The sequence below is a fragment of the Mustelus asterias genome, chromosome 8, assembly GCF_964213995.1.
Source record: "Mustelus asterias chromosome 8, sMusAst1.hap1.1, whole genome shotgun sequence".
Lineage (NCBI taxonomy): Eukaryota > Metazoa > Chordata > Chondrichthyes > Carcharhiniformes > Triakidae > Mustelus > Mustelus asterias.
The window spans coordinates 12,457,604-12,482,384 of record NC_135808.1 but is presented as its reverse complement, the minus strand read 5'-3'; the positions used below and the strand labels follow the sequence as shown (position 1 = coordinate 12,482,384).

General features: G+C 45.2%; 1 protein-coding gene across 1 annotated transcript in view; it reads left to right on the top strand.

The window, feature by feature from the left end:
• Positions 1-18,483, top strand: part of LOC144497830 (contactin-6-like) — a 30,008-nt gene extending 11,525 nt beyond the window's left edge. The window contains exons 3-11 of the mRNA XM_078219270.1: positions 728-1,030; positions 2,763-3,023; positions 5,850-5,966; positions 6,704-6,808; positions 9,313-9,420; positions 9,514-9,609; positions 11,325-11,426; positions 12,530-12,588; positions 16,276-18,483. Of these exons, the coding sequence (XP_078075396.1) occupies positions 728-1,030; positions 2,763-3,023; positions 5,850-5,966; positions 6,704-6,808; positions 9,313-9,420; positions 9,514-9,609; positions 11,325-11,426; positions 12,530-12,588; positions 16,276-16,350 (1,226 nt within the window). The 3' untranslated portion in view covers positions 16,351-18,483. The remainder of the gene's footprint in view (positions 1-727; positions 1,031-2,762; positions 3,024-5,849; positions 5,967-6,703; positions 6,809-9,312; positions 9,421-9,513; positions 9,610-11,324; positions 11,427-12,529; positions 12,589-16,275) is intronic.
• Positions 18,484-24,781: the final 6,298 nt, after the last annotated feature.

Here is a 24,781-nt window from a genome sequence, read left to right as displayed (position 1 = left end):
GAATTAAGGGTTATGGTGAGCGGGTGGGTTAGTGGAGCTGAGTCCACAAAAAGATTAGCCATGATCTTATTGAATGGCGGAGCAGGCTCGAGGGGCCAGATGGCCTACTCCTGCTCCTAGTTCTTATGTTTATGTTCTTATTTATTTTGTTGAATTCAAGTTCCACCATCTGCCGTGGCAGGATTTGAACCTGGGTGCACCAGAACATTTAGCTGAATTGCTGGATGAATAGTTTAGCGATAATACCACGAGGCCATCACCTCCCCAATTAAAGTGAGAATGAGAAGGCAGTGGTGAGCTGCCTTCTTGAACCGCTGCAGTCCATGAGGTGAAAGGATTCTGATAGCACTGGCAGGCAGGAAGTTCCAGTGATGGTGAATGGAATTTTAAAAAATTTATTCATTCTTGGGACATGGGTGTCACTGGTGGGCCAGCATTTATTGCCTATTGCTAGTTGCCTGAGGGCAGTTGAGAGTCAACCACATTGCTGCGGGTCTGGAGTCACAATGTAGGCCAGACCAGATCAGGACGGCAGATTTCCTTCCCTAAAGGGACATTAGTAAACCTGATGGGTTTTTCCGACAGTGGTTTCATTGTCATCAGTAGATTCTTAATTCCAGATATTTTTTACTTAAAAAATATCTGGAACTAAGCAGATGATGAACTAAACGCTCATTCGACACTGCATCGAGGCTGGGCTAATCATTGTTTCTGTTATTTTTTATAGGAAAAATGGAAGCTTACTTTGCTCCTGGGAGCTCCATGTTCTTCCCTGGAGTGTTTGAGAATCAAAGGGATGCGCCAGAGCTTTTCCAATGGCATGTTGACAACGGAAACAAAATGGGAGTGCTCCACTATCATGCACAGGCTAAGAAACCTTCCATCATGAAACAGTTCAAAGGTCGTCTTGACTTCTTCCCATCTAACGGATCCTTTGTCCTTCACAGTTTAACTTCTACAGACGAGGGTCTTTATACACTTTTTGTCGATCTGCGAGATATTGTTCAAATTGTCCAGCTAAGGAGAATGGGTACGTCTGTCTCGCAAATTTAAGCATCAGTGGCATATGTTATGGCATCAGATATCTCACCCTGAGCATTCCAACCAGTCATCCCAGCCTGAACAGGAAAATTAACCTCTTTGTGTGATTAAATTATTCTGGGCGGCACAGTGGTTAGCACTGCTGCCTCATAGCGCTAGGGATCCGGGTTTGATTCCCAACTTGAGTCACTGTCTGTGCGGAGTCTGCACATTCTCCCCGTGTCTGTGTGGGTTTCCTCTTGGTGCTCCGGTTTCCTCCCACAGTCCGAAAAGGCGTGCTGGTTAGGTGCATTGGCCATGCTAAATTCTCCCGAACAGGCACCTGAGTGTGGCGACTAGGGGATTTTTACATCATTGCAGTGTTAATGTAAACCTACTTGTGACACTCATAAATAAAGTTTAAAACTTTAATCCTTTACAATGCAACAAATTAACCCCTCTGTTAGCTGGTGAAAGAATTTTATGCAAACAGATTAATGCAATGTATAGTGACATTGCAGTTCATTTACTGAGAGAGAGCTTTATTGTTGAAGGTGTCATTTTTTTTCAGATGTCTCCTCAAACTGATTGTCTGCTCTGATTTGATTTATTATTGTCACATGTATTAGTATACAGCGAAAAGTATTGTTTATTGCGCGCCATACAGACAAAGCATACCGTTCATAGAGAAGGAAAGGAGAGAGTGCAGAATGTAATGTTACAGTCATAGTGTAGAGAAAGATCAACTTAGTGCGTGGTAGGTCCATTCAATGGCAGCAGGGAAGAAGTTGTGCTTGAGTCGGTTGGTGCGTGAGCTCAGACTTTTGTATCTTAATGCAGGTGGCATAGTGGTTAGCACTGCTGCCTCACAGCGCTATGGACCCAGGTTCAATTCCGGCTTTTGGTCACTGTCTGTGTGGAGTTTGCACATTCTCCCCGTGTCTGCGTAGGTTTCCTCCGATTGCTCTGGTTTCCTCCCACTCTCCAAAGATGTGCAAGTTGGATTGATTGGCTGTACTAAGTTACCCCTTAGCGTCAGGGGAACTAGCAGGGTAAATACATGGGGTTACGGGGATAGTAGTGGGTGCAGGCTCGATGTGCTAAAATGCCCTCATTCTGCACTGGAGGGATTCTATGAGTAGTTCAGGTAGAAACTGAAGATTCTGTTTCACTTTTCCAAGAGTAGAAAATGTACCTTTTGCACTTTGTTCCGCTCCCAAATCCCAGAAAAACACATTAACTGACCATTCATCATATTCCTGTGGCAGAACTATGGATAAATTCACTATCACATTTGTCACACAATAACTGCACTTTAAAACTAGCTGGGACGTGCTGTGTATGTAATAAGATGCTGTGTAACTTCAGGTCCTTTCATTGACACATCTTTTTACAAATGGACAACCATACCCATCACGTAACAACTGCCCTTTATAAATGGTTGCAAAACACTTTGGTGTTAAATATATCACTGAGAATACCTTAAAGAAGATGTAATGAGGTGCCACACTGAGGGTTTAAACTTTAACATGATGCATGTTTATTAATACAATGTTGCTTGGTCGAGGTTCATAGAATCCCTACAGCAGAGCTGCACTTATTAACATAAATTTGTAATCAGGTGCTGTATAGATGGAAAATTCTTCTCCAAGCATTTTCCACTGTGTTAAGATGCGGTGAGAATTCATTGCAAATGACGATTTTAATATCGCAGTTCTTTAATCAGCATTTTTCCTGTTCAGATGAGTTGTTCAGTGCTTCGATACAGAGTAACTCCAGCTCCCTGGATTCTACCATCGCGCTGACCTGTGATGTTTCTGGAAAGCCTCACGCGTATCAGTGGCAGAAAGACGGAGGGGAAATCTCTCAGCATCACCAGCTCATAACCGAGAACAGAAGCCTCATCATCCCGAACGCTCGGAAAGATGACAGTGGGACCTATACCTGCATCGCACGCAATCCCGTCAGCTCCATCCAGGCACATTACACATTAACAATTTGTGGTAAGCTGGATTTATGGATGACACTTTGAAGGGGACATTTGTAACATCTTCTGCTTTTAGTGAAGTTTCTAAATCAGCCGGTGCAAATCAGCACTGCAGCAGAGAATGCTCAGAGCCAAATTAATTTTAATATTAAAATAAATTATTTTTGATAATAGAGAAGAGAAATTCCTTTACTCAGAGTTGTTGAATTGTTTCGTTACGAGGAGTTTTTTTTCATTCATTCGTGGGATTTGGGTGTCGCTGACAGGGTCAGCATTTATTGCCCATCCCTAATTGCCCTTGGAGGACAGTTGAGAGTCCATCACATTGCACTGGCTCTGGATTCACATGTAGGCCAGGCCAGGTAAGGACGGCAGATTTCCTTCCCTAAAGGACATTAGTGAATCAGATGGGTTTTTTCCGACAATCGACAATGGTTTTGTGGTCATCAGTCGGTTCTCAATTCCAGATTTTTTTTATTGATTTCAAATTCCACCATCAGCCGTGGCGGGATTTGAACCCGGGCCCCCAGAACCTTAGCTGAGATTTTGGATTAATAGTCAAGCGAAAATACCACTAGTCCATTGCCTAGTGCGCTGACCCATTGAATCTTTTCAGGGAGGGATAGCTCATTTTGCAAACTAAAAGATACCCAAAATTGACATAGAACAATTTATAAACATTCCAAATTATTTTCAGAGCTGCCTCCAGCCAGCGCTCTTTGTAGAGATGTTTACGGGGCCTTCCAGCAGTTGGGGAATCTGTAAACAAATTTGCCTCCCCTCCACAGGCTGAGAGGAGGAGTCTGTAAAATTTGCCAAGTGTCCTTACAATCATAGAATCAGAATCCCTATAGTGCTGAAGGAGGCTATTTGGCCCATCGAGTCTGCACCAGCAGCAATCTCACCCAGGCCCTATACCCATAACCCCCACATATGTGCCCTGTTATTCCACCTGACACTAAGGGGCAATTTAGCATGGCCAATCCACCTAACCGCACTGTGGGAGGAAACTGGAGCATGCGGAGGAAACCCAAGCAGACGCGGGGAGAGGGTGTAAACTCCACACAGACAGTGACCCAAGGCTGGAATTCATCCCTGGTGCTGTGAGGCAGCAGTGCTAACCACTGCATCTTTTTGCCACCCTTCTGCCTTCCCCTGCCAGTTGAGGCTCTTAACAGGCCAATTTATAGCCACATAAAAGCTGCTTCCTGCCCTGAGGCTGGCTGGAGGAGGTCAGGGACAAGGGGAGGCCCGGCAGGTGACCCTACTCAGGCCTCAGGCAGGGGAACATAGAACATAGAACATTACAGCGCAGTACAGGCTCTTCGGCCCTCGATGTTGCGCCGACCAGTGGTACCAATCTAAAGCCCCTCTAACCTACACTATTCTAATATCATCCATATGTTTATCCAATAACCATTTGAAAGCTCTTAATGTTGACGAGTCCACTACTGCTGCAGGCAGGGCATTCCACGCCCTTACTACTCTCTGAGTAAAGAACCTACCTCTAACATCTGTCCTATATCTCTCACTCCTCAATTTAAAGCTATGTCCCCTCGTGCTAGCCAACACCATCCGAGGAAAAAGGCTCTCACTATCCACCCTATCTAATCCTCTGATCATCTTGTATGCCTCTATTAAGTCACCTCTTAACCTTCTTCTCTCTAACGAAAACAACCTCAAGCCCCTCAGCCTTTCCTCATACGATTTTCCCACCATACCAGGCAACATCCTGGTAAATCTCCTCTGCACCCTTTCCAACACTTCCACATCTTCCCTATAATATGGCAACCAGAACTGTACGCAATACTCCAAATGCGGCCGCACCAGAGTTTTGTACAGTTGCAGCATGACCTCCTGGCTCCGAAACTCAATCCCTCTACCAATAAAAGCTAACACACCGTACGCCTTCTTAACAACCCTACCAACCTGGGTGCCAACTTTCAGGGATCTATGCACATGGACACCCAGATCCCTCTGTTCATCCATACTACCAAGTATCTTACCATTCGCCCAGTACTCTGTACTCTGAATCACCTCACACTTTTCCACATTAAACTCCATTTGCCACCTCTCAGCCCAGCTCTGCAGCTTATCTATGTCCCTCTGTAACCTGCCACTTCCCTCTGCACTGTCTACAACTCCACCGACTTTAGTGTCATCCGCAAATTTACTAATCCATCCTTCCACGCCCTCATCCAGATCATTAATAAAAATGACAAACAGCAGTGGCCCCAAAACAGATCCTTGCGGTACACCACTAGTAACTGAACTCCAGGATGAACATTTCCCATCAACCACCACCCTTTGTTTTCTTACAGCTAGCCAATTCCTGATCCAAACCACTAAATCACCCTCAATCCCATGTGTCCGTATTTTCTGCAAAAGCTTACCATGGGGAACCTTATCAAACGCTTTGCTGAACTGATGGAACATCCATTCTCTCTCTCCAATCTGAATCCACAGCCTCACCCCAAGGCCTCCCCTCCCCTCCACAGGCACCTTTTTCTTTTATTTTTGGGACAAGATTACTGGGTACTTCTCGTGCTCACACGAATGGATCGATTCAAAAAGGATTTATCCAGACTATTTTGAAATTCATCAACCGATCTGAGTTACCATGACAACTCAGCAGCTTGTGAAGTCGCGTGAAGATTTGATGACATGGTACAGTTGGGCTTGAAGCCACAAGTAGGCCAAACTGGTTTGGGATGGCAAATTCCCTTCCCTGAAACCGTCAGTGTAGCGTTTAGGTTGTTGCAACAGTTGATGGTTTTCATGTTCAGTTTGTCTGGTGCCATGTTCTTGCTTCTGTTAATTGCGTTTCTTTTTCAAATTACAGACGGTTCACTTGAGCAGACTGTAATCATTACGGCATCGATCGCAGGACTGATACTTTCTTCAGTGCATTTTATTTTATTAATTCTTCAGTTCTGTTTGAGTAGAAGGTTCTGTCAAGGTATTTGTCAATAAATCCAATATACACTTGGATATTATTAATTCATAGGTTTCTCTTTAAATTAGTTTTGACCAGTTTGAACTTTAACATAAATGTGAACTTTATATAAGGAGTTTTTTTAATAAGTTTATTTATTAGTGTGACAAGTAAGCTTACACTAACACTGCTTGGGTCACTGTCTGCAGAGTCTGCATGTTCTTCCCGAGTCTGCATGTTCTTCCCGAGACTGCGTGGGTTTCCTCCCACAGTCCAAAAAACGTGCTGGTTAGGTGCATTGGCCATGCTAAATTCTCCCTCAGTGTACCCAAACAGATGTCGGAGTGTGGCGACTAGGGGATTTTCACAGTAACTTCATTGTATTGCTAATGTAAGCCCACTAATAAATAAGCTTAAAAAATAAACTCTAACAACCACTTGGAATATGAATACATTGGGTAAACACAGTTGTAATATTGTTTAAAAAAAGGTTGGGTAAAGACTTGAGGGAGGTGTAGTATAAAGGTTGCTGGCATAGAAATGATTAATGTGGCACTGGGTACAGTATCATTTATAGTGTCACATGAACTGGTGGCTGGGCCCATGACTGTAATACCCATTATGACCGGCAACCTATTCAGCCCAGAGGTTGTTAGCTGTTACACTGTACATTGCTGTATGTAAAATTCACCTCCTCAGGTTCTAAAGCAGATTACCGTGGATTTCTAACATCTTTAACATTCTTCTTTCTTTCTCTGTAGCACCTCAGAAATATGCCACACTTCTGTTTCAGATTCTGCGGAGTATTGAAATTCTGACTCTTATTGCCATCGCCATAGCCCTCAGTTTCCATATTTTGATTAAAGGTACATTACATAAAATAATCTTTATTTATGTTAAAATAATCAGCTAATATGAGGCGAGTAGGTATTCTACAGAGCAATTGTTCACTGCTACTCATTTTGTTAATTGTATAATTCTAAGTTGAATTGATGTATACTTTTAAGAAAAGTAAAAATGCCGCAAAGAAAATTCTGTTACATTTAGGTTTAGTGTGTGGACCTGGGTGCCTGGGAGTCTGGGTAAATTTGTGACTAAAAAATCTTGGAGTCTTTTGGTTTTATTTGTACCTACACATTTTTAATGATGTTTTACAGCCCCTGGATTGAAAAAGATGGGTTAAAAGTTCAGTAAGAACAAGGTAGAAACAAAACCTTATTGTTGCCTAGCGACAGTGATCCAGTGACGTAAAAGACAGAGGCTGGAATTTTCCAGCCATTCCCACTGGCGGATCTTCCAGTTCTGCCAATGGTGAACTGCACCCCTCCCCCACCCCTACTGCAGGTTTCCCAGAGTTGGGGCGGTGGAGGGGAGGAACGGGTGGTGCCTACAATTGGGACCCACATTGACAATGGCAGGATCAGATGATCCCTCCACCTGCCAATGGTGGGCCACCTTCGCTCACCAAGAAAGATGCCACGGGAATCCGTGGAAGGTTTTTCCACAAATTGAGAGGGAAAGTATTCAGTACCAATGATATGATTTATGAGATTTGAATCATCGAATCCCTACAGTGCGGAAGGCCATTCAGCCCAGCGAGTCTGCACTGACCACAATCCCACCCAAGGACTATCCCCTTAACCACGTGCATCTACCCTACTAGTCCCTCTGATACTAAAGGGCAATTTAGCATGGCCAATCAACCTAACCCGCACATCTTTGAATTGTGGGAGGAAACCGGAGCACCCGGAGGAAACCCACGCAGACATGGGGAGAATGAGCAGACTCCACACACACAGTCACCCAAGTTGGGAATCAAACCCGGGTCCCTGGCGCTGTGGGGCAGCAGTGCTAACCACTGTGCCACCGTGCTGCCCCATTGTGTGACAGTGGGAGAAGGCATGGATGTTGAGCTTTCTAATTAGAAAAAGTACATGGCTATTGGGAAACCAGTTATCGGACTCAGTAAAGTGATCACTTCAGCAGAAGTGCTGAGTTTAGGGAACATATTGGTTGGCTCAGCAGTTGAAGAAACAACGAGTTTTAGAGTGTTTGTGGGTGTCTCGGGAAATGTATGAGTTGAGTGAAATATAGCAAGTGAATGCTCAGGAATTCACCAGAAAAAAACACATTTGTAACTCCCAAGCAAGGAGCATTTATGTCAAGCTTGTTGTAACTATTAACTGGATTTATGTGTTTGTAAGGATATTGCTGGGGTAAAGGATGAGTATGAATTTGAATTGTCTTGGTTATGTATTGATATCTTTCCAACCTTTTATTTGTCTGGCATAGTATAGTTCACTATAGGGGCGGCACGGTGACACAGTGCCTCACAGCACCAGGGACCCGGGTTCGATTCCCAGCTTGGGTCACTGTCTGTGTGGAGTTTGCATGTTCTTCCCGTGTCTGCGTGGATTTCCTCCGGGTGCTCCAGTTTTCTCCCACAGTACAAAGATGTGCGGGTTAGGTGGATCGGCTATGCTAAATTGCCCCTTAGTGTCCCGGGATGCGTAGGCTAGAGGGATTAGTGGGGTAAATATGTGGGATTACGGGGATATGGCCTGGCTGGGATTGTTGTCGATGCAGACTCACTGAGCCAAATTACCTTCTTCCGCACTGTAGGGTTTCTATGACTTCTCTTGTTTTAATAAAAATTAAGGGCAGCACAGTGGTTAGCGCTGCTGCCTCACAGCGCCAGGGACCTGGGTTCGATTCCAGCCTTGGGTGACTGTTTGTGTGGAGTTCGCACATTCTCCCCGCGTCTGCGCTGGTTTCCTCCAGTTGCTCTGGTTTCCTCCTACACTCCAAAGACGTACAGGTTAGGTTGATTGGCCATGATGAATTGCCCCTTGGTATCAGGGGACCAACAGGGGAAATACGTAGGACTGCGGGACTGGACTGTGGTTGGTTCATGCTTGATGGGCCAAATGACCACCTTCTGTACTGTTGGGATTCTGTGATTCAATGATTTCATTGTATTCAAAGTTCATCAGCAGATTCCTGTGAATTTGTTCAGTAACTTTCCTCCACAAAACCTAGGAAAATGTTCGGATCTATCAAGCTGGTATTCACCCTGGCTTCTGATTTGTCCAATGTTAACTTTAACTGGGAGTTTAGAATAGCAGAGACAATGCTGCTTTATATGGACCACCCAGTCAGCATGTGGGGTCCTGGGCCACATAATCATCTTCCAGGTGCAAACAAACGTGCAAGTAGGAACAGGGACTAAATGCAGCCTCGTGGACGTAACTCAGAACACAGGTGTGAAATATGTGAGCCAATGTTGCACAAGAACATTAGTTCATTTAGTTTAATCTCTCATTAAATTATGCGCAGATGGATAATGACTCTTTTTGTACCATTGGTACAGGTTTTACCTCCATGATTGTGCTGTTTATTTTATTCATGATGTTCATCCTGTTGGTTTTGGCTGTGATTCCCACCTCCTGGTGCGTTAAGACACTTCCGGAATGTACAGGTGAAGAGCAGTTTCCTTATCGTAAAAAAAAAAATCCAATCCTAAAAGTTAAATGTACATCTTCTAACTCATCACATTGTCTGCGCTCGACAGGTTTTCAAGCTCCACTTGACATAAGCAACATCGCAAGGTCCTTGCTCATGATTGCCATCTCAATTGCCATCATGGCGGAAGAGATTCAACAAGACAGTAAGTTTACTGACAGTCCTTCATTCCTGTTCTTAACGTTTCATCCAACTAAATTCGCTCCTGTGCAGCCTGAATGTTCTCAGTAAGCGTCCTCCATGAGTATCTGAACTATATAAAATCAAGGGAGGCTGTAATTAGTTTCAGCCACCCCTCCACCTCTCCCCCGAGAAAGAAGTCTCACAACACCAGATTAAGAAACATAGAAACAGAAAAACTACAGCACAAAACAGGCCCTTTGGCCCCACAAGTTGTGCCGAACATATCCCTACCTTTTAGGCCTACCTATAACCCTCCATCCTATTAAGTCCCATGTACTCATCCAGGAGTCTCTTAAAAGACCCTATTGAGTTTGCCTCCACCACCACTGACAGCAGCCGATTCCACTCGCCCACCACCCCCTGTGTGAAAAATTTCCCCTGTGCCTACCCCCAGCACCTTAAACCTGTGTCCTCTTGTAGCAGCCATTTCCACCCTGGGAAAAAGCCTCTGAGAGTCCACCCGATCTATGCCTCTCAACATCTTATATACCTCAATTAGGTCTCCTCTCATCCTACGTCTCTCCAAGGAATGTTAAAGTCCAATAGGTTTATTTGGAATCATGAGTTTTCAGAGCGCTGCCCCTTCATCAGGTGAGTGGAGAGTTAGTTTCACAAACACGGCATATATAGATAAAGATACAATTGTAAGATAATGGTTGGAATGCGAGTCTTTACAGGTACAGACAGTATGAGTGGAGAGAGGGATAATCACAGGATAAAGAGGTGTGTATTGTCTCAAACCAGGACAGTTAGTAGGATTTTGCAAGCCGAGGCCAAATGGTGGAGGTTACATGTAGTGTGACATGAACTCAAGATCCCAGTTGAGGCCTTCCTCATGCGTGCAGAACTTGGCTATCCCTCAAGAAAGATTGAGAAGGGTAAGATTGGCTGGGTTCAGTCCTGATGGACATTCGAAGGAAATTATTTTAATCTATCCCGATTTGAAATCAGCCTCACAGCGCCAGGGACCAGTGCTCAAATCCCAGCTTGGATCACTGTCTGTGCAGAGTGCATGTCCTCCCCGTGTCTGCGTGGATTTCATTCAGGTGCTCCTGTTTCCTCCCACAGAAATGGACAATTTTGTGAGGCCCTCTCCCAGCATGCACTGCAATAAACCAGGTAGATGCACATCCAATCATTGAATCCCTACAGTGCAGAAGGGGACCATTCAGCCCATCAAGCCTGCAAGGACAACAATCCCACTCAGGCCCTATCCCTGAAACCCAATGTATTTACCCTAGCTAGTCCCTCTGACAATAATGGACAGTTTAGCATGGCCAGTCCACCTAACTGACACATCTTTGGCGTGTGGGAGGAAACCAGAGCACCCGGAGGAAAACCATGCAGATATGGGGGAGAAAGTGCAAACCCGACACGGTCACCCGAGGCCAGAATCGAACCCGGGTCCCTGGCGCAGTGAGGCAGCAGTGCCACCGTGCTGCCCTAATGCAAAATACAATGGGGAGAATAATACAAGCTGGAAAAGTTCAAAGCCAAGGATTTCTAATGGTCTGTCATAACTGAGAGACCTCTAATGAGGGGTCGGTCAATGAGCTCTGTTGTAAACTTACCAAAAAGTTATGTTGCTAGCTAAAAGATACCTTTATGATTTACAATGAGCCTTTCAAATGTTTTTGAAAGACACATTTATTGTTTATGTTGTGTTATCTATTGCAGATAGAAGATGTGAGCCAGCAGCCAATCTACAAACAAATATAATTCACACGATAGTGGTATCATTCATTTTCTTTTCAATAATCCTTCCAATTTTCATCAAATGTAAGTATTGTTGATGCAGTTACAGTGTACATTTAAACTGTTGTAATGGCTGGAATTGATATTCCAGGGGCCGTCTAACTGGCGCAGAGCAAGACTTCCATATCTTTACTATAAATTACTACGAATGCTGGAATCTGAAACAAAAGGGAAAATGCTGGAAAATCTCAGCAGGTCTGGCAGCATCTGTAAGGAGAGAAAAGAGCTGACGTTTCGAGTCCAGATGATCCTTTGTCAAAGCTAAAAAGCGTAGAAAGTGGGAGATATTTATACTGCAGGGGGAGGGAATAAAAGATTGTGCGTGCGTGCGTATTTTCGATTTCCGGCTTGGGTGGGGCTTGGGTCGTGTCTGTATGGAGTTTGCACGTTCTCCCTGTGTCTGCGTGGGTTTCTTCCGGGTGCTCTGGTTTCCTCCCACAGTCCAAAGGTGTGCAGGTTAGGTTGATTGGTCATGCTAAATTCCCCTAAGTGTCCCGGAATGTGTAGGTTAGATGGATTAGCGGGGTAAATATGTGGGGTTTTGTGGATAAGGCATGGGTGGGATCATTATTGGTGCAGACTCAATTGGCCAAATGGCCTCCTTCTGTTTTGTAGGGATTATATGATTCTATTAATATATGCACAGATATAGCTCGGAAGACTTGTTTACACTTCTGTGTCCATACCTATTTCATTGCAAAAAAGTTGCCAACATTACGAGACCATTGGGATTCCACGATGCTCTTGGGAGTCACTGGGGGATCCACGGCTCAATAAATTTGGGAAACCCTGGCTTAACCAGTCAATATCTCTTGTCAGCCCTCACACAGCTTACCTTGCCACTTAGTTTGGTATCATCAGCAAATGGGTCGTGACAGGAGACTCCCAGGATGACAGCAGAAACTGTTTGGGGATGTTATTAAAGCATTCCTGAACAAGCATCCCTTTTGACTCATGGGAGTCCCTGGTTTGTAACCGATCAGATTGGGAAAGGTTCATTCTTGGCAGACTACCTGGTAAAAAATACAATGGGCAAACTGAAGATAACTTACAGCCCAATATTCTGATTATTGCAAAAACGTGCTCAGTACGTTATTTCATCAATACAACTCATTCTATCTTCACAGCCGTAGGTAGGAAAAAGGATAAAGGTAAAAATGAGAATGCGGATCGCTCTGAATGTGAAGTAAGTAATGTTATTAAGCACGAGTGTTGAATTAGAAGTACAGCTCTTTCTCTGAACTCTTCTGTGAATGAACCTTTTCACACAGTATTGTAGTCAGAAATGGGAGATAGGTTTCATTTTGCAGTGAAGGAGTAACTTCTATGGAGATTGAGCAGGTCCTAGAAATAAAAAAATTTAAAAGTTTATTTATTAATGTCACAAGTAGGCTTACATTAACACTGCAATCAAGGTACTCTGAAAATCCCCTAATCGCCACATTCCAGCACCTAAAAATCTAAGATCAGCCATGATCAATGGTGCAGCAAACTTGAGGAACCAAAGGCCTACTCCAGCTCCTAATTCATATACTTGTAAACTTCAATCTAGTTTAGTTTATTAGTGTCACAACTAGGCTTACATTAACACTGCAATGCAGTAACTGTGAAAATCCCTGAGTCACCACACTCCGGCGCCTGTTCGGTTACACCGAGGGAGAATTTAGCATGGCCAATGCACCCTAACCAGCACATCTTGATGCACAGATAACGGAGATTATTCATCCAAAGCTAAGCTCTGTTTAATATCTAAAAGGGGAATAAAACAAACCCAAGGGAGAGATCAGCGACCACCCCCCCCCCTCCCCATCTCCGTGGCTACAAAGTCTCGCGAGAGGACCAAAACAGGATTTGCGTCAGTGAGATCTCAGTTTGAGATTCTCCCCACCCCCATGCCTGTGACATGATCAGCTTCACGCCCTTTCTGGGCAGGAATTATGATTTAAGACCATAAGGTATAGGAGCATTCGGACCATCGCGTCTGCTCTGCCGTTCAATCGTGGCTGATATGATTCTCAACCGCATTCTTCCACTTTGTCCTCGGGGGCGGCACGGTGGCACAGTGGTTAGCACTGCTGCCTCACTGCGCCAGGGACCCGGGTTCGATTCCCGGCTTGGGTCACTGTCTGTGTGAAGTTTGCACATTCTCCCCGTGTCTGTGTTGGTTTCCTCCGGGTGCTCTGGTTTCCTCCCACAGTCCAAAGATGTGCAGGTTGGGTGCATTGGCCATGCTAAATTGCCTCTTAGTGTCACAGGATGCGTAGGTTAGAGGGATGAGTGGGGAAAATCTGTGGGGTTATGGGGATAGGGCTTGGGTAGGATTGTTGTGGTAGGATGGGCTGAATGGCCTCTTTTTGCACTGTTGGCATTCTATGATTCTATGATCATCGTGACATAGATAAGCTATTAAAATAAAACAAGGAGGTGAGGACCTAGTGGTATTATCGCTGGACTATTAATCCAGAAACTCAACTAATGTTCTGGGGATGCGGGTTCGAATCCCACCATGGCAGATGGTGGGATTTGACTTCAATAAAAAAAAATCTGAGATTAATAATCTACTGATGACCATGAAACCATTGCCAATAGTTGGAGAAACCAAAGTGGTTCATTAAAGTCAGTCAGGGAAGGAAATCTGTCATCCTTACCCGGTCTGGCCCACATGTGTTTCCAGAGTCAAAGCATATGGTTGACCCTCAGCTGCCCTCGGCTACTAGGGATGGGCAATAAATGCTGGTCAGCCAGCGACACCTATGTTCCATGACTAAATTTAAAAATGGGCAGGCGAGTGGAATTTAATACAGAGAAGCGTGAAGTAATGCATTTTGGCAGAAAGGATAGGGAAAGGGAATGACTGACACAATTCGAAAGAGCGTGCAGGAGTAGAGAGACTTGGGTGCATGTGTATCGATCTTTGAAGGTGGCAGGACTCGCTGAGAGAGTGGTTAGCACAGCATTTGAGATCTTAGCCTTCATAAATAGAAGCATTGAATACAAAAGTAGAGGAGCTGTGCTGAATCGTGGAGCAAAGGAAATTGAAGGGAGAGTTGATAGAGGTGTGCAAGATTACGACAGATCTGGATATGGTAGACAAAGAAAATTCTTCCCATTAGCTAATGGTACATGAAGTGGAGATGCCGGCGTTGGACTGGGGTGGGCACAGTAAGAAGTCTCACAACACCAGGTTAAAGTCCAACAGGTTTATTTGGAATCACGAGCTTTCGGAGCGCTGCTCCTTCATCAGGTGAGCACTTACCTGATGAAGGAGCAGTGCTCCGAAAGCTCGTGATTCCAAATAAACCTGTTGGACTTTAATCTGGTGTTGTGAGACTTCTTGCTAATGGTACATAATTAAGGACGCAGATTTGAGATTTCAGGCAAGTGATACAGGGAAGATGTGAGGAAGAACTTACTTGCGCAGTGAACAATAATGACTTGGAACTTGCTGCCCGCAAGGGTCGTAGAAGCCAAAACAATCAGTGATTTTGAAAGGAAATTGGGTGTGCGCTTGAAGGAAATAAACCTGCATGAATGTGGGTATCATGCGAGGAGTGGGACTGAATGGAACACTCCAGTGGAAGCCAGCATTGACCCAATAGACAGAATGGCCATCTTCTGTGTCGTGGGCTGATTTTGTGATCCTCTGCAGAGGGGCACATAAAATATGGTGAACCCATACCCTCCCCACCCATCTCCAAACCTGCTCCCCATAACATGGAGCCTGGTGGGTGCAGTAATCAGGATTCTGCCTGCCAGTTTAAAACAAATATAAACAGACAATTGAGATTGTTAACAAGACAATTGGCCCGAATATTACATTCCCTAAGCCCAAATATGGTTAATGTTGGAAATCGGGTTAGATTCAGAGACCATTTTTAAAATGACTCTATTGAAATTCCCAGAGTTGAAATGTCTAACACTAGGGGGCACGCACTTGAGGTGAGAGGGAGAAAGTTCAAAGGAGATGTGAGGGGCATGTTATTTGTACAGAGAGAGTGGTAGGTGTCTGGACCACACTGCCAGGGGTGGTGGAGGCAGACTTGATAGGGGCGTTTAAGGGGTTTTTAGATAAGCACATGAATATGCGAGGAATAGAGGGATAAGGACCAAGGGCAGGCAGAAGGGATTAGTTTAATTTGGCGTCATGTTTGGCACAACATCAGGCGTTGGAATTTGGCAACGAGGGGAATTTCACAGTAACTTCATTGCAGTGTTAATGTAAGCCTTAATTGTGACTAATAAATAAACTTCTTAAAACTTTGCCATGGGCCGAAGGGCCTGTTCCTGTGCTGTACTCTTCTAAGTTCAATGAAAAGTCGGGAAGGAATAAAGGGCACATTTTTCAGGTGGTGCCCTTTATGTATCTGGTGGCAGACACCACTCCCCACCATGATGGCACCTGCTTTTCACACCCTTCCTCTTGGCCTCCGAAAAGCGTCTCTCCCCCTTGCCCTCCTTCCTTGGGTGCCCAACCCCTCCCTGTGCTAAAATCCCAGGATGAATTGCTTCCCTTCCTGGGGCCCTCTTGCAGTTCCTGCACTGACCATTTCAGACTTCTAGCGAGAGCTGCTAGCCAGTCAGAATGACCAATAGCGAGATGGGGCCACAGAGAGTGGGGGATTGCTGGGGCAGCCATTTTTCACATTGGTCACTTTGGAATGACTTTTGTAAGGTGGGCGCGGCGAGCAGTATACCTCCCTATAAAATGCAGCTCTATATTTAAAAGCAAAAGAGAAAACAGACTTTAAGGAGGCAAATCAAGTATATATTGACAAGTTTTACTAAATGTTGTTTTACTGTTTTGCCTAATTCGTTCAAAAAGTCAACTGTTTTCAGACATTTTAATTCACCGTTTTGTCTTTATTTTCTCTAGAAGTTGAAGATGCCATCCTTTAACACCGAAAGCACTATTTCCATTAAAGAGAAGCCTGGTGAGCGTGATGACTGATCACAGTGAAGAGAAACCTGAATCCAGGCATACTGACACCATTGACAAACTGCCTTAAATGCGGGAGCACTGCTCCCAGAGTAAACTGCCTCAGATATTGCCCCACTGTTGCCATTCATGGAGCCATCTTAAATTTGGTGTTCAAACACTTGTAAAAGAGCACTTTCCCTTTGTGAGGCAGGATATTCTGAGAATTTATGCGAGGCTCTCACCCCTCTTCCTCTCTCTGTGCCTCCCTCTCCTCTTCAGCTACTTCCATTTCTCTCTCTCTCCCTCTCTCTCTCTTTGTTGTGGGAAAAATCCACTAGTAGTCAGACTTCGAGATTCAGAAAATACGATTTATTAAATGGAGCTCCATGGAGACAAAGTACTTGGTCTGTAGTAAACCTTCTCTCAATTGTATGCCGGGAGCAGTTCAGTTTTATACCCTTTACACAATGGGTTGACATGTGATTCGAAGATTATCACATTGTTTAAGTGAGTACAAGTATTTAACATTTCATGAATGGGTACATTTCCTCATGTTTACAAGAATACAAACAGGTATAGACATTTAACATTTTATGAATGGGTCTATCAATGGCTAGTTTCGTCTCGTTCAGGTGCTAATCGGTTCCCTCGCATTCATATTTCCCGCCTTCCTTTAACATTAATCTACGCTCTTTGTTTTGGGGTTTCCTTATCTTAAAAGATGTCTTGACCCTTGGCTTTGGCTTCCTGAGGTGTTTGTTTGCTATGAGTCACTGTCTGTGATTTGGAAATGGCTTGTCTGTTAGGTTTTTCTGAACAGCAGGAGCCTGTGTCTGCTCTTTTGGCTTTCCCAGTTAACCCTTTATGTGCCAGGCAGCCATTTTAGAGTGTGCTTTGTTGTATTGCCATTTTAGAGTGTGCCCCCCTTGTATTTTCCCCCTTACACTCTTGCTGTCATCTTTTTCTCTCTGTGTCTCCCTCTCCTCCCCAGCTATTCCCCTCTCTCCCTCTTCAGTCTCAGGCACAGAGCAGTGTTAACTCTTCTGGCTGTTGTAGTGTTGAACCTGGATGCTAGAGAGCAGTGGTTCCCAAAGGGTGCGGCGCGCCACACTGGTGCGGCGAGAGAGGATGGCAAGTGTGGCGGGAAGATTCAAGGACAATCAAAGAAACATTTAAACATGGTTTAAACAAGCATTGTTTTATACTTTCTGGATGTCCCATGATCAGATTATAAAGTAGTTGTGTTCTATGTTATGAATCAAGCACTGCTAGGAGTTGTTTTTTTTAAATTTTGAATGTATTTCTTATCAATAAAAAATTCGGTGTGGCCCGAGCAAATTTTTATTCTGAAAGTGCGGCCCAGTGAAAAAAGTTTGGGAACCACTGCTATAGAGAGTGAATGGTGAATCTGATTGGCTGACCGCTCTCCAAGGTCTCTAAAAGCCCCTGAGAAGGTGGTGGTGAGCTGCCTTCTCGAACCCTGCAGTCCATGTTGTGTGGGTACACCCACAGTGCTGTGAGGAAGAGAGTTTGAACCTTGTTATCAGGATGTCAGCTCTTTAACCAACTCTTTTTCTGCATTCCACACTACCCTTTCCTCCGCTGTCTTCTGTGACTGTGTATATATGGGTGGCACAGTGGTTAGCACTGCTGCCTCACAACGACAGGGACCCAGGTTCGATTCCTGGATTGGGTCACTGTCTGTGCGGAGTCTGCACGTTCTCCCTGTGTCTGTGTTGGTTTCCTCCGGGTGCTCCGGTATCCTCCCACAGTCCAAAAGACCTGTGGGTTAGGGTGCATTGGCCATGCTAAATTCTCCCTCAGTGTACCCGAACAGGTGCCGGAGTGTGGCGACCAGTGGATTTTCACACTAACTTTGTTGCAGCATTAATGTAAGCCTACTTCTGACTAATAAGTAAACTTTACTTGATTTTTATTTTATTTGTGAGTGTGCTTGAATGTATGTTGTGTGTATGCGCATTTGTACATTGCTGATGTGGATTTCTGCCTCTATGTGTATATTTATATATACAATTCTGTGTGTGTGCATTATTTGAATCATACAAATGTAAGTATCTGTTTGTGTACGTGGCTCATTGTGACGAGTAAATGTTCATTTAGGTGGAGGTATTTGAATTATTTCATTAAACATAAAACTGTGTTAATTTGGGTGCGGTCTGTTATTTATCCCTCCAATCCATGTTTTTAAAAAAATTTTCAGCGTTTTTGTTCTTCTTTTGCTCTTTGGGCCGGCACGGTGGTTCGCACTGCTGCCTCACAGGGCCAGAGACCCGGGTTCAATTCCTGCCTCGGGTCACCGTCTGTGTGGAATTTGCACGTTTTCCCCGTGTCTGCATGGGTTTCCTCCGGGTGCTCCGGTTTCCTCCCACACTCCAAAGACGTGCGGGTTCGGTTGATTGTGCTAAATTGAGCCTAGTTTCAGGGGGATTATCAGGGTAAATATGTGGGGATACAGGAATAAGGCTCGGTGGGGTTGTGATCGGTGCAGACTCGATGGGCCGAATGGCCTCCTTCTGCACTGTCGGGATTTTATGATTCTTCTCTCTGACACATACCTTCAGAGAATGGGTAGAGCAAGTTATTCTGGATTGTTAGTCATTGTGAAATGATTAACCATGGGAACCACAAAGTCCTACCTAGCTTTGATGCGGGCGGATGGAATCACCACAGACATTGTGAGATTTAAGCATAATAAAAGCAAAATACTGCTCGGAAATAAAAACAGAAAATGCTGGAAAAGCTCAGCAGGACTGGTAGCATCTGTGGAGAGTGAAACAGTTAACATTTTAAACCCGTGTGACCCTTCTTCAGGGCAAAAGAGAGGGAGAAATGTGATTGATTATATACAGTATAAGAGGGGGTGGAAATGCTGGAACGGAGTACAAGGTGGGAGCTGGAAGAAATTGCAACAAAGATGTGTTGGGTGGTACAGTGGTTAACACAGCTGCCTCACAGCGCCAGGAATCCAGGTTCGATTCCCGCCTCGGGTTGCTGTTTGTGTGGAGTCTGCACATTCTCCCCGTGTCTGCGTGGGTTTCCTCTGGATGCAGTGGTTTCCTCCCACAGTCCAAAAGACATGCTGGTTAGGGTGCATTGGCCATGCTAAATTCTTCCTCAGTGTACCCGAACAGGCGCCGGAGTGTGGCAACCAGGGGATTTTCACAGTAACTTCATTGTAGTGTTGATGTAAGCCTATTTGTGACAATAATAAATAAACTTAAACGAGTGCACAAGACAGCGGAAGTGTTAATGACAGTGTGAAGGACTCGGAAAGGTGCTAATAGTGGCATAAAGGTAAGATAGCAGAACGTGCTAATAGGAGGACAAAAATCGGGGCCCAGTGAAAGCAAAAGAACAAGTGACACGTGACCCTGTGGGGAAAGGGGGGGTGGTGATCTGCGATTGGACAAAACATTGAAACAAAAAAATTTGGAATTAACAAATGGGTCTAGATGGAGGCGAGAGGTCACAGTGTTGAGTCCTGAAGGCAGTAACATGCCTACTCTGAAGATGCGATGCTGCTCTCCCAGTGTGCATTGGGCTTCACTGGAGCATTGCAGCATCAGGGACTGACATGTGGGCATGAGAGCAAGGCGCTGAGTTAAAATGGCAAGTGACAGAATGGTTGGTGTCTTGCGTGAGGAGTGAGCGAAGGTGATCCCCACAAAGCGGTTACCCAGTCTGTTTTCAGTCTCCTCTTTGTCAAGGAGAACGCATTGGGAGCTGCGAATGCAGTACACTATGTTGAAGGAGGTGCCAGTGAGATACTGCTTCATCTGAAAGGAGTGTTTGAGGCCTGAGTTGACCACTGTGCCACCGTGCCACCCCCATATTGGTCTCCTTATTAGTGCTTTGGAAGCTGTAGAGAATATTCACTCGACTAATTTCAGGGATGAAGGGGTTGTCTTATGAAGAAAGGTTGGGCCTAAGGGCGGCACGGTGGCACAGTGGTTAGCACTGCTGCCTCACAGTGCCAGGGACCGGGGTTCGATTCCCGGCTTGAGTCACTGTCTGTCCGGAGTCTGCACATTCAGGGTTTCCTCCGGGTGCTCCGGTTTCCTCCCACAGTCCAAAGATGTGCACATTAGGTGGATTGGCCATCCTAAATTCTTCCTCAGTGTATCCAAGCAGGTGCCGGAGTGTGGCGATTAGGGGATTTTCACAGTAACTTCATTGCAGTGTGAATGTATTAAATACTTTACTGTTTCCAGTGGACTTCAGAAAGATGCAAAGTGATCTTATTAAGGCATATAAGATCTTGAGGGGGCACAACAAGGTGACTGGAGAAAGGATGTTTCTCTTCTGGGGAGAGAGTTTAAAAATAAAATTTAAAGTGGAGATGAGGAGAATTATTGTTTGGCTCAGAGGGGTGTTATTCTCTGGAATTCTCTTCCTAAGAGGGGTTTGGAGGGTGGGTCATTAAATATTTTAATAGCTGCGTTTGACATAGATTATTGGGTGATAAGGCATTTAAAGGGTGTAGGGGGCTGGCAGAAAAGTGGGGTCCACAATCAGATCAGCCATGATCTTATCAATGGCGGAGCAAACTCAAGGGGCCAAATGGCCTACTCGTGCTCCTAATTCATTTATTTGTAAACCAAAATCTATTTTAGTTTATTTATTAGTGTCACAGGTAGGCTTACATTAAGTTCCTGTGAAAATCCCCCAGTTGCCACACTCCAGCGCCCTGTTTGGGTACACTGAGGGAGAATTTAGCACCTAACCCGCACATCTTTGGACTGTGGGAGGAAACCGGAGCACCCAGAGGAAACCCACGCAGACACGAGGAGAATGTGCAGACTCCGCACAGACAGTGACCCAAGCCGGGAATCGAGCCCAGGTTCCTGGTGCTGTGAGGCACAGTGCTAACCACTGTGCCACCGTGTTGCCCCAACCGACATAGGAAGGTTAATGTTCATTCTCTCCTCTTCCCTCTTTTTCTCTCTTCACTTTTTTTGAACCAGTAACAGCCATGGCTCAGTGAGACCTCAGCTCTGTGTTAGAAATTATACAGAAACATAGAAAATAGGAGCAGGAGTCGCCCCTTCGAGTCTGCGCCTCCATTGAATACAATCATGGTTGATCCTCTATCTCAACACCAAACTCCCATGCTCTTCCCATGCTCCTTAATAACTTAGTGCCTAGAAATCTATTTTCTTCTGAAATACATTCAATAATTTGGCCTCCGCAGCCTTCTGTGGTAGAGAACTTCACATGTTCACCAGTCTAGTTTCTCCCCTTCTCAGTCCTAAGTGCCCTGTGACTGTGACCCCTTGTTCTAGACCCCCAGCCAGAGGAGACACCATCCCTGCATCCAGAACGTCCAGCCCTGTCAGAATTTCATGCATTTCTATGAGATCCCCTCTCATTCTTCTAAATTCCAGTGAATACAGGCCCGGTTGACCCATTCTCTCCTCATATGGAAATCCTGCCATTCCAGGGATAAGTCTAGAGAACCTTGGTTGGATTTAGGTAGTTGGATTCTGTGGCAAATATACCTTTCCTAATGTAAGGAGACTTTTGAGTGGCAGGCAGTGACTAATGAGGTCCCACAGGGATCAGTTCTTGGGCTCCAGCTACTCACAATATATACACGTAATAATTTGGATGAGGGAGTTTTCAAGTTTGCTGACGACACAAATCTTAGTTGGAATGTGAATAGTGAGGAGGATATTGAGAGGCTTCAAGGTGATTTTGACAAGTTGAGTAAGTGCGCAAATATGTGACAGATGCAGCATAACGTGGATAAATGTGAATTTAGGCGAGAACCCTCACAACATTTAAGACGTATTTAGATGAGCACTTGAAAGGCCAAAAGCTCACAAGGCTGTGAGTAAAGTGCTGGAAAATAGGATGAGAATAGATAGGTTCTTGATGGCCAGCGCAGACACGATGGGCCGAAGAGCCACTTTCTGTGCTGTAAAACTCTATGGTTGGAACCTTACAGCCGTTTGCGCTGGTGGGATTTTCCCAGCATGCTGCAGTGAACAGAGATTTGGCTGGGCGCCAAATTCTCTGTGTTCTTTGCAGCGGTAGGCGGGGTGTGAACAGCCAATAAGATCGCATCCATTTGGACTATTGCACGCAGTTCCAGTCGCCACACGACCAGGAGGATGTGGAATCTTTGGAGAGAATGTAAAGAAGGTTCACCAGGGTGTTGCCTGGTCTGGAGGGCGTTGACTATGAGGAGAGGTTGAATAAACTAGGGTTGTTTTCACTGGAAAGATGGAGGCTGGAGGGAGGCCTGATAGAGGTCTACAAAATTATGAGAGGCATAGACAGTGTCAATTATGAGGGGGCACAGGTTCAAAGTGAGAGGGGGAAAGTTCAAGGGAGATGTGCAGGGGAAGTTTTTCATGCAGAGAGTGGTGGGTGCCTGGAACGCACTGCCAGAGGAGGTGGTGGAAGCAGGCACATTACCATCATTCAAGAGGCATCTGGATGGGTACATGAATAGGGAAAGAATAGAGGGATACAGACCGAATAAGGACAGAATTCTTTTTTAGTTTAGTTCGGGTATCAGCATGGGCTTGGAGGGCTGAAGGGCTTGTTCCCGTGCTGTAATTTTCTTTGTTCTTTCTTCTAAGACTATGATGACAGGGCTGAGTTTGCTGTTGTCGTTTTCTGTGCTATTCCTCGAAGTCTTCCTTTGAGACCTTTTAAGTGGCTTGACACGACCAATTGTGGCCAACCATGGGGTCTGGAGACCCGAAGGAAGGACATTAATGAACCTGAATGTTTTTTTATAAGTGGTGGATTCGAAGGCCAATTCTCCAGAGCATCACCCTGGCTTTGCCACTGACGGTGCCACTACGCCACCTACCTGGCATCTAATTCTCATTTCATTTTGAGTCTGGCAGAGAATAATGATTGTGTGGGTCCCATGACTATAAAGAGACAAAGGTATTTATCGATGCAGATTGAATGGAGTCACCACACTCCAGCGCCTGTTCGGGTACACTGAGGGAGAATTTAGCATGGCCAATGCACCTGAACCCACGCGTCTTTCAGACTGTGGGGAGGAAACTGGAGGACCCGGAAGAAACCCACGCAGGTGTAAGGAGAATGTGCAGACTCCAAGCAGTCACCCAAGCTGGGAATCGAACCAGGGTCCCTGGCGCTGTGAGGCAGCAGTGCTAACCACTGTGCCACCATACTGCATGTGTCACATGAATAAATGCATAAATTGCAGAGTGAGGTAATGCATTTTGGAAGGTCTAATACAGATAGGAAATATACAGTAAATGGCAGAACCCTTAAGAGTATTGATAGGCAAAGGGATCTGAGTGTACAGGTACACAGGTCACTGAAAGTGGCAACACAGGTGGAGAAGATAGTCAAGAAGGCATACGGCATGCTTGCCTTCATCAGCCGGGGCATTGAGTTTAAAAATTGACAAGTCATGTTGCAGCTTTATAGAGCCTTAGTTAGGCCGCACTTGGAATATAGTGTTCAGTTCTGGTCGCCACACTACCAGAAAGATGTGGAGGCTTTGGAGCGGGTACAGAAAAGATTTACCAGGAAGTTGCCTGGTATGGAGGGCATTAGCTATGAGGAGAGGTTGGAGAAACTTGGTGTGTTCTCACGAGAACAATGGAGGTTGAGGGGAGACCTGATAGAAGAATACAAGATTATGATGGGCATGGACAGAGTGGATGGTCAGAAGCTTTTTCCCAGGGTGGAAGAGTCAATTACTAGGAGGCACAGGTTTAAGGTGCGAGGGGCAAGGTTTGAAGGAGATGTACGAGGCAAGTTTTTTACAAGGAGGGTGGTGGATTCCTGATCTCACTGCTAGGGAACGTAGCGGACGCAGAATGATAGTGACTTTTAAGGGGCATCTTGACAAATACATGAATAGGATGGGAATGGAGGGAGATGGTCCCCGGAAGGGTAGGGGGTTTTAGTTCAGTCGGGCAGCATGGTCGGTGCAGGCTTGGAGGGGCAAAGGGCCTGTTCCTGTGCTGTAATTTTCTTTGTTCCGTCTTCTTTGTCTGCGTGGGCTTCCTCCGGGTGCTCCGGTTTCCTCCCACAGTCAAAAGATGCGCTGGTTAGTAGATAGGCCATGGTAAATTTCAGCTTAGCGTCCCGGGATGCGTAAATTAGAGGGATTAGCGGGGTAAATATGTGTGGTTACACGGATAGTGCCTGGGTGGGAAAGTTGTCGGTGCGCATTGATGGGCCAAATGGCCTCCTTCTGCTCTGTAGGGTTTCTATGATTTCTGTGATCTATCAGAAATGCTAAGCACACTCTCTCTCGCATATGCACTGGCAGGTGTGGGATTGAGGGGCCGAATGGCCTGCTCTTGTTACTCTGTTCAATGTGGATATACAGTGGGAACCGAAAATACAAACAGTGCTGGGTGATTCACTCTCGTGGGATTAGTTAATTTACAATTTCCACATCCTTTGACCAGGGCCAATTGAGGCATGCACAGTGTAA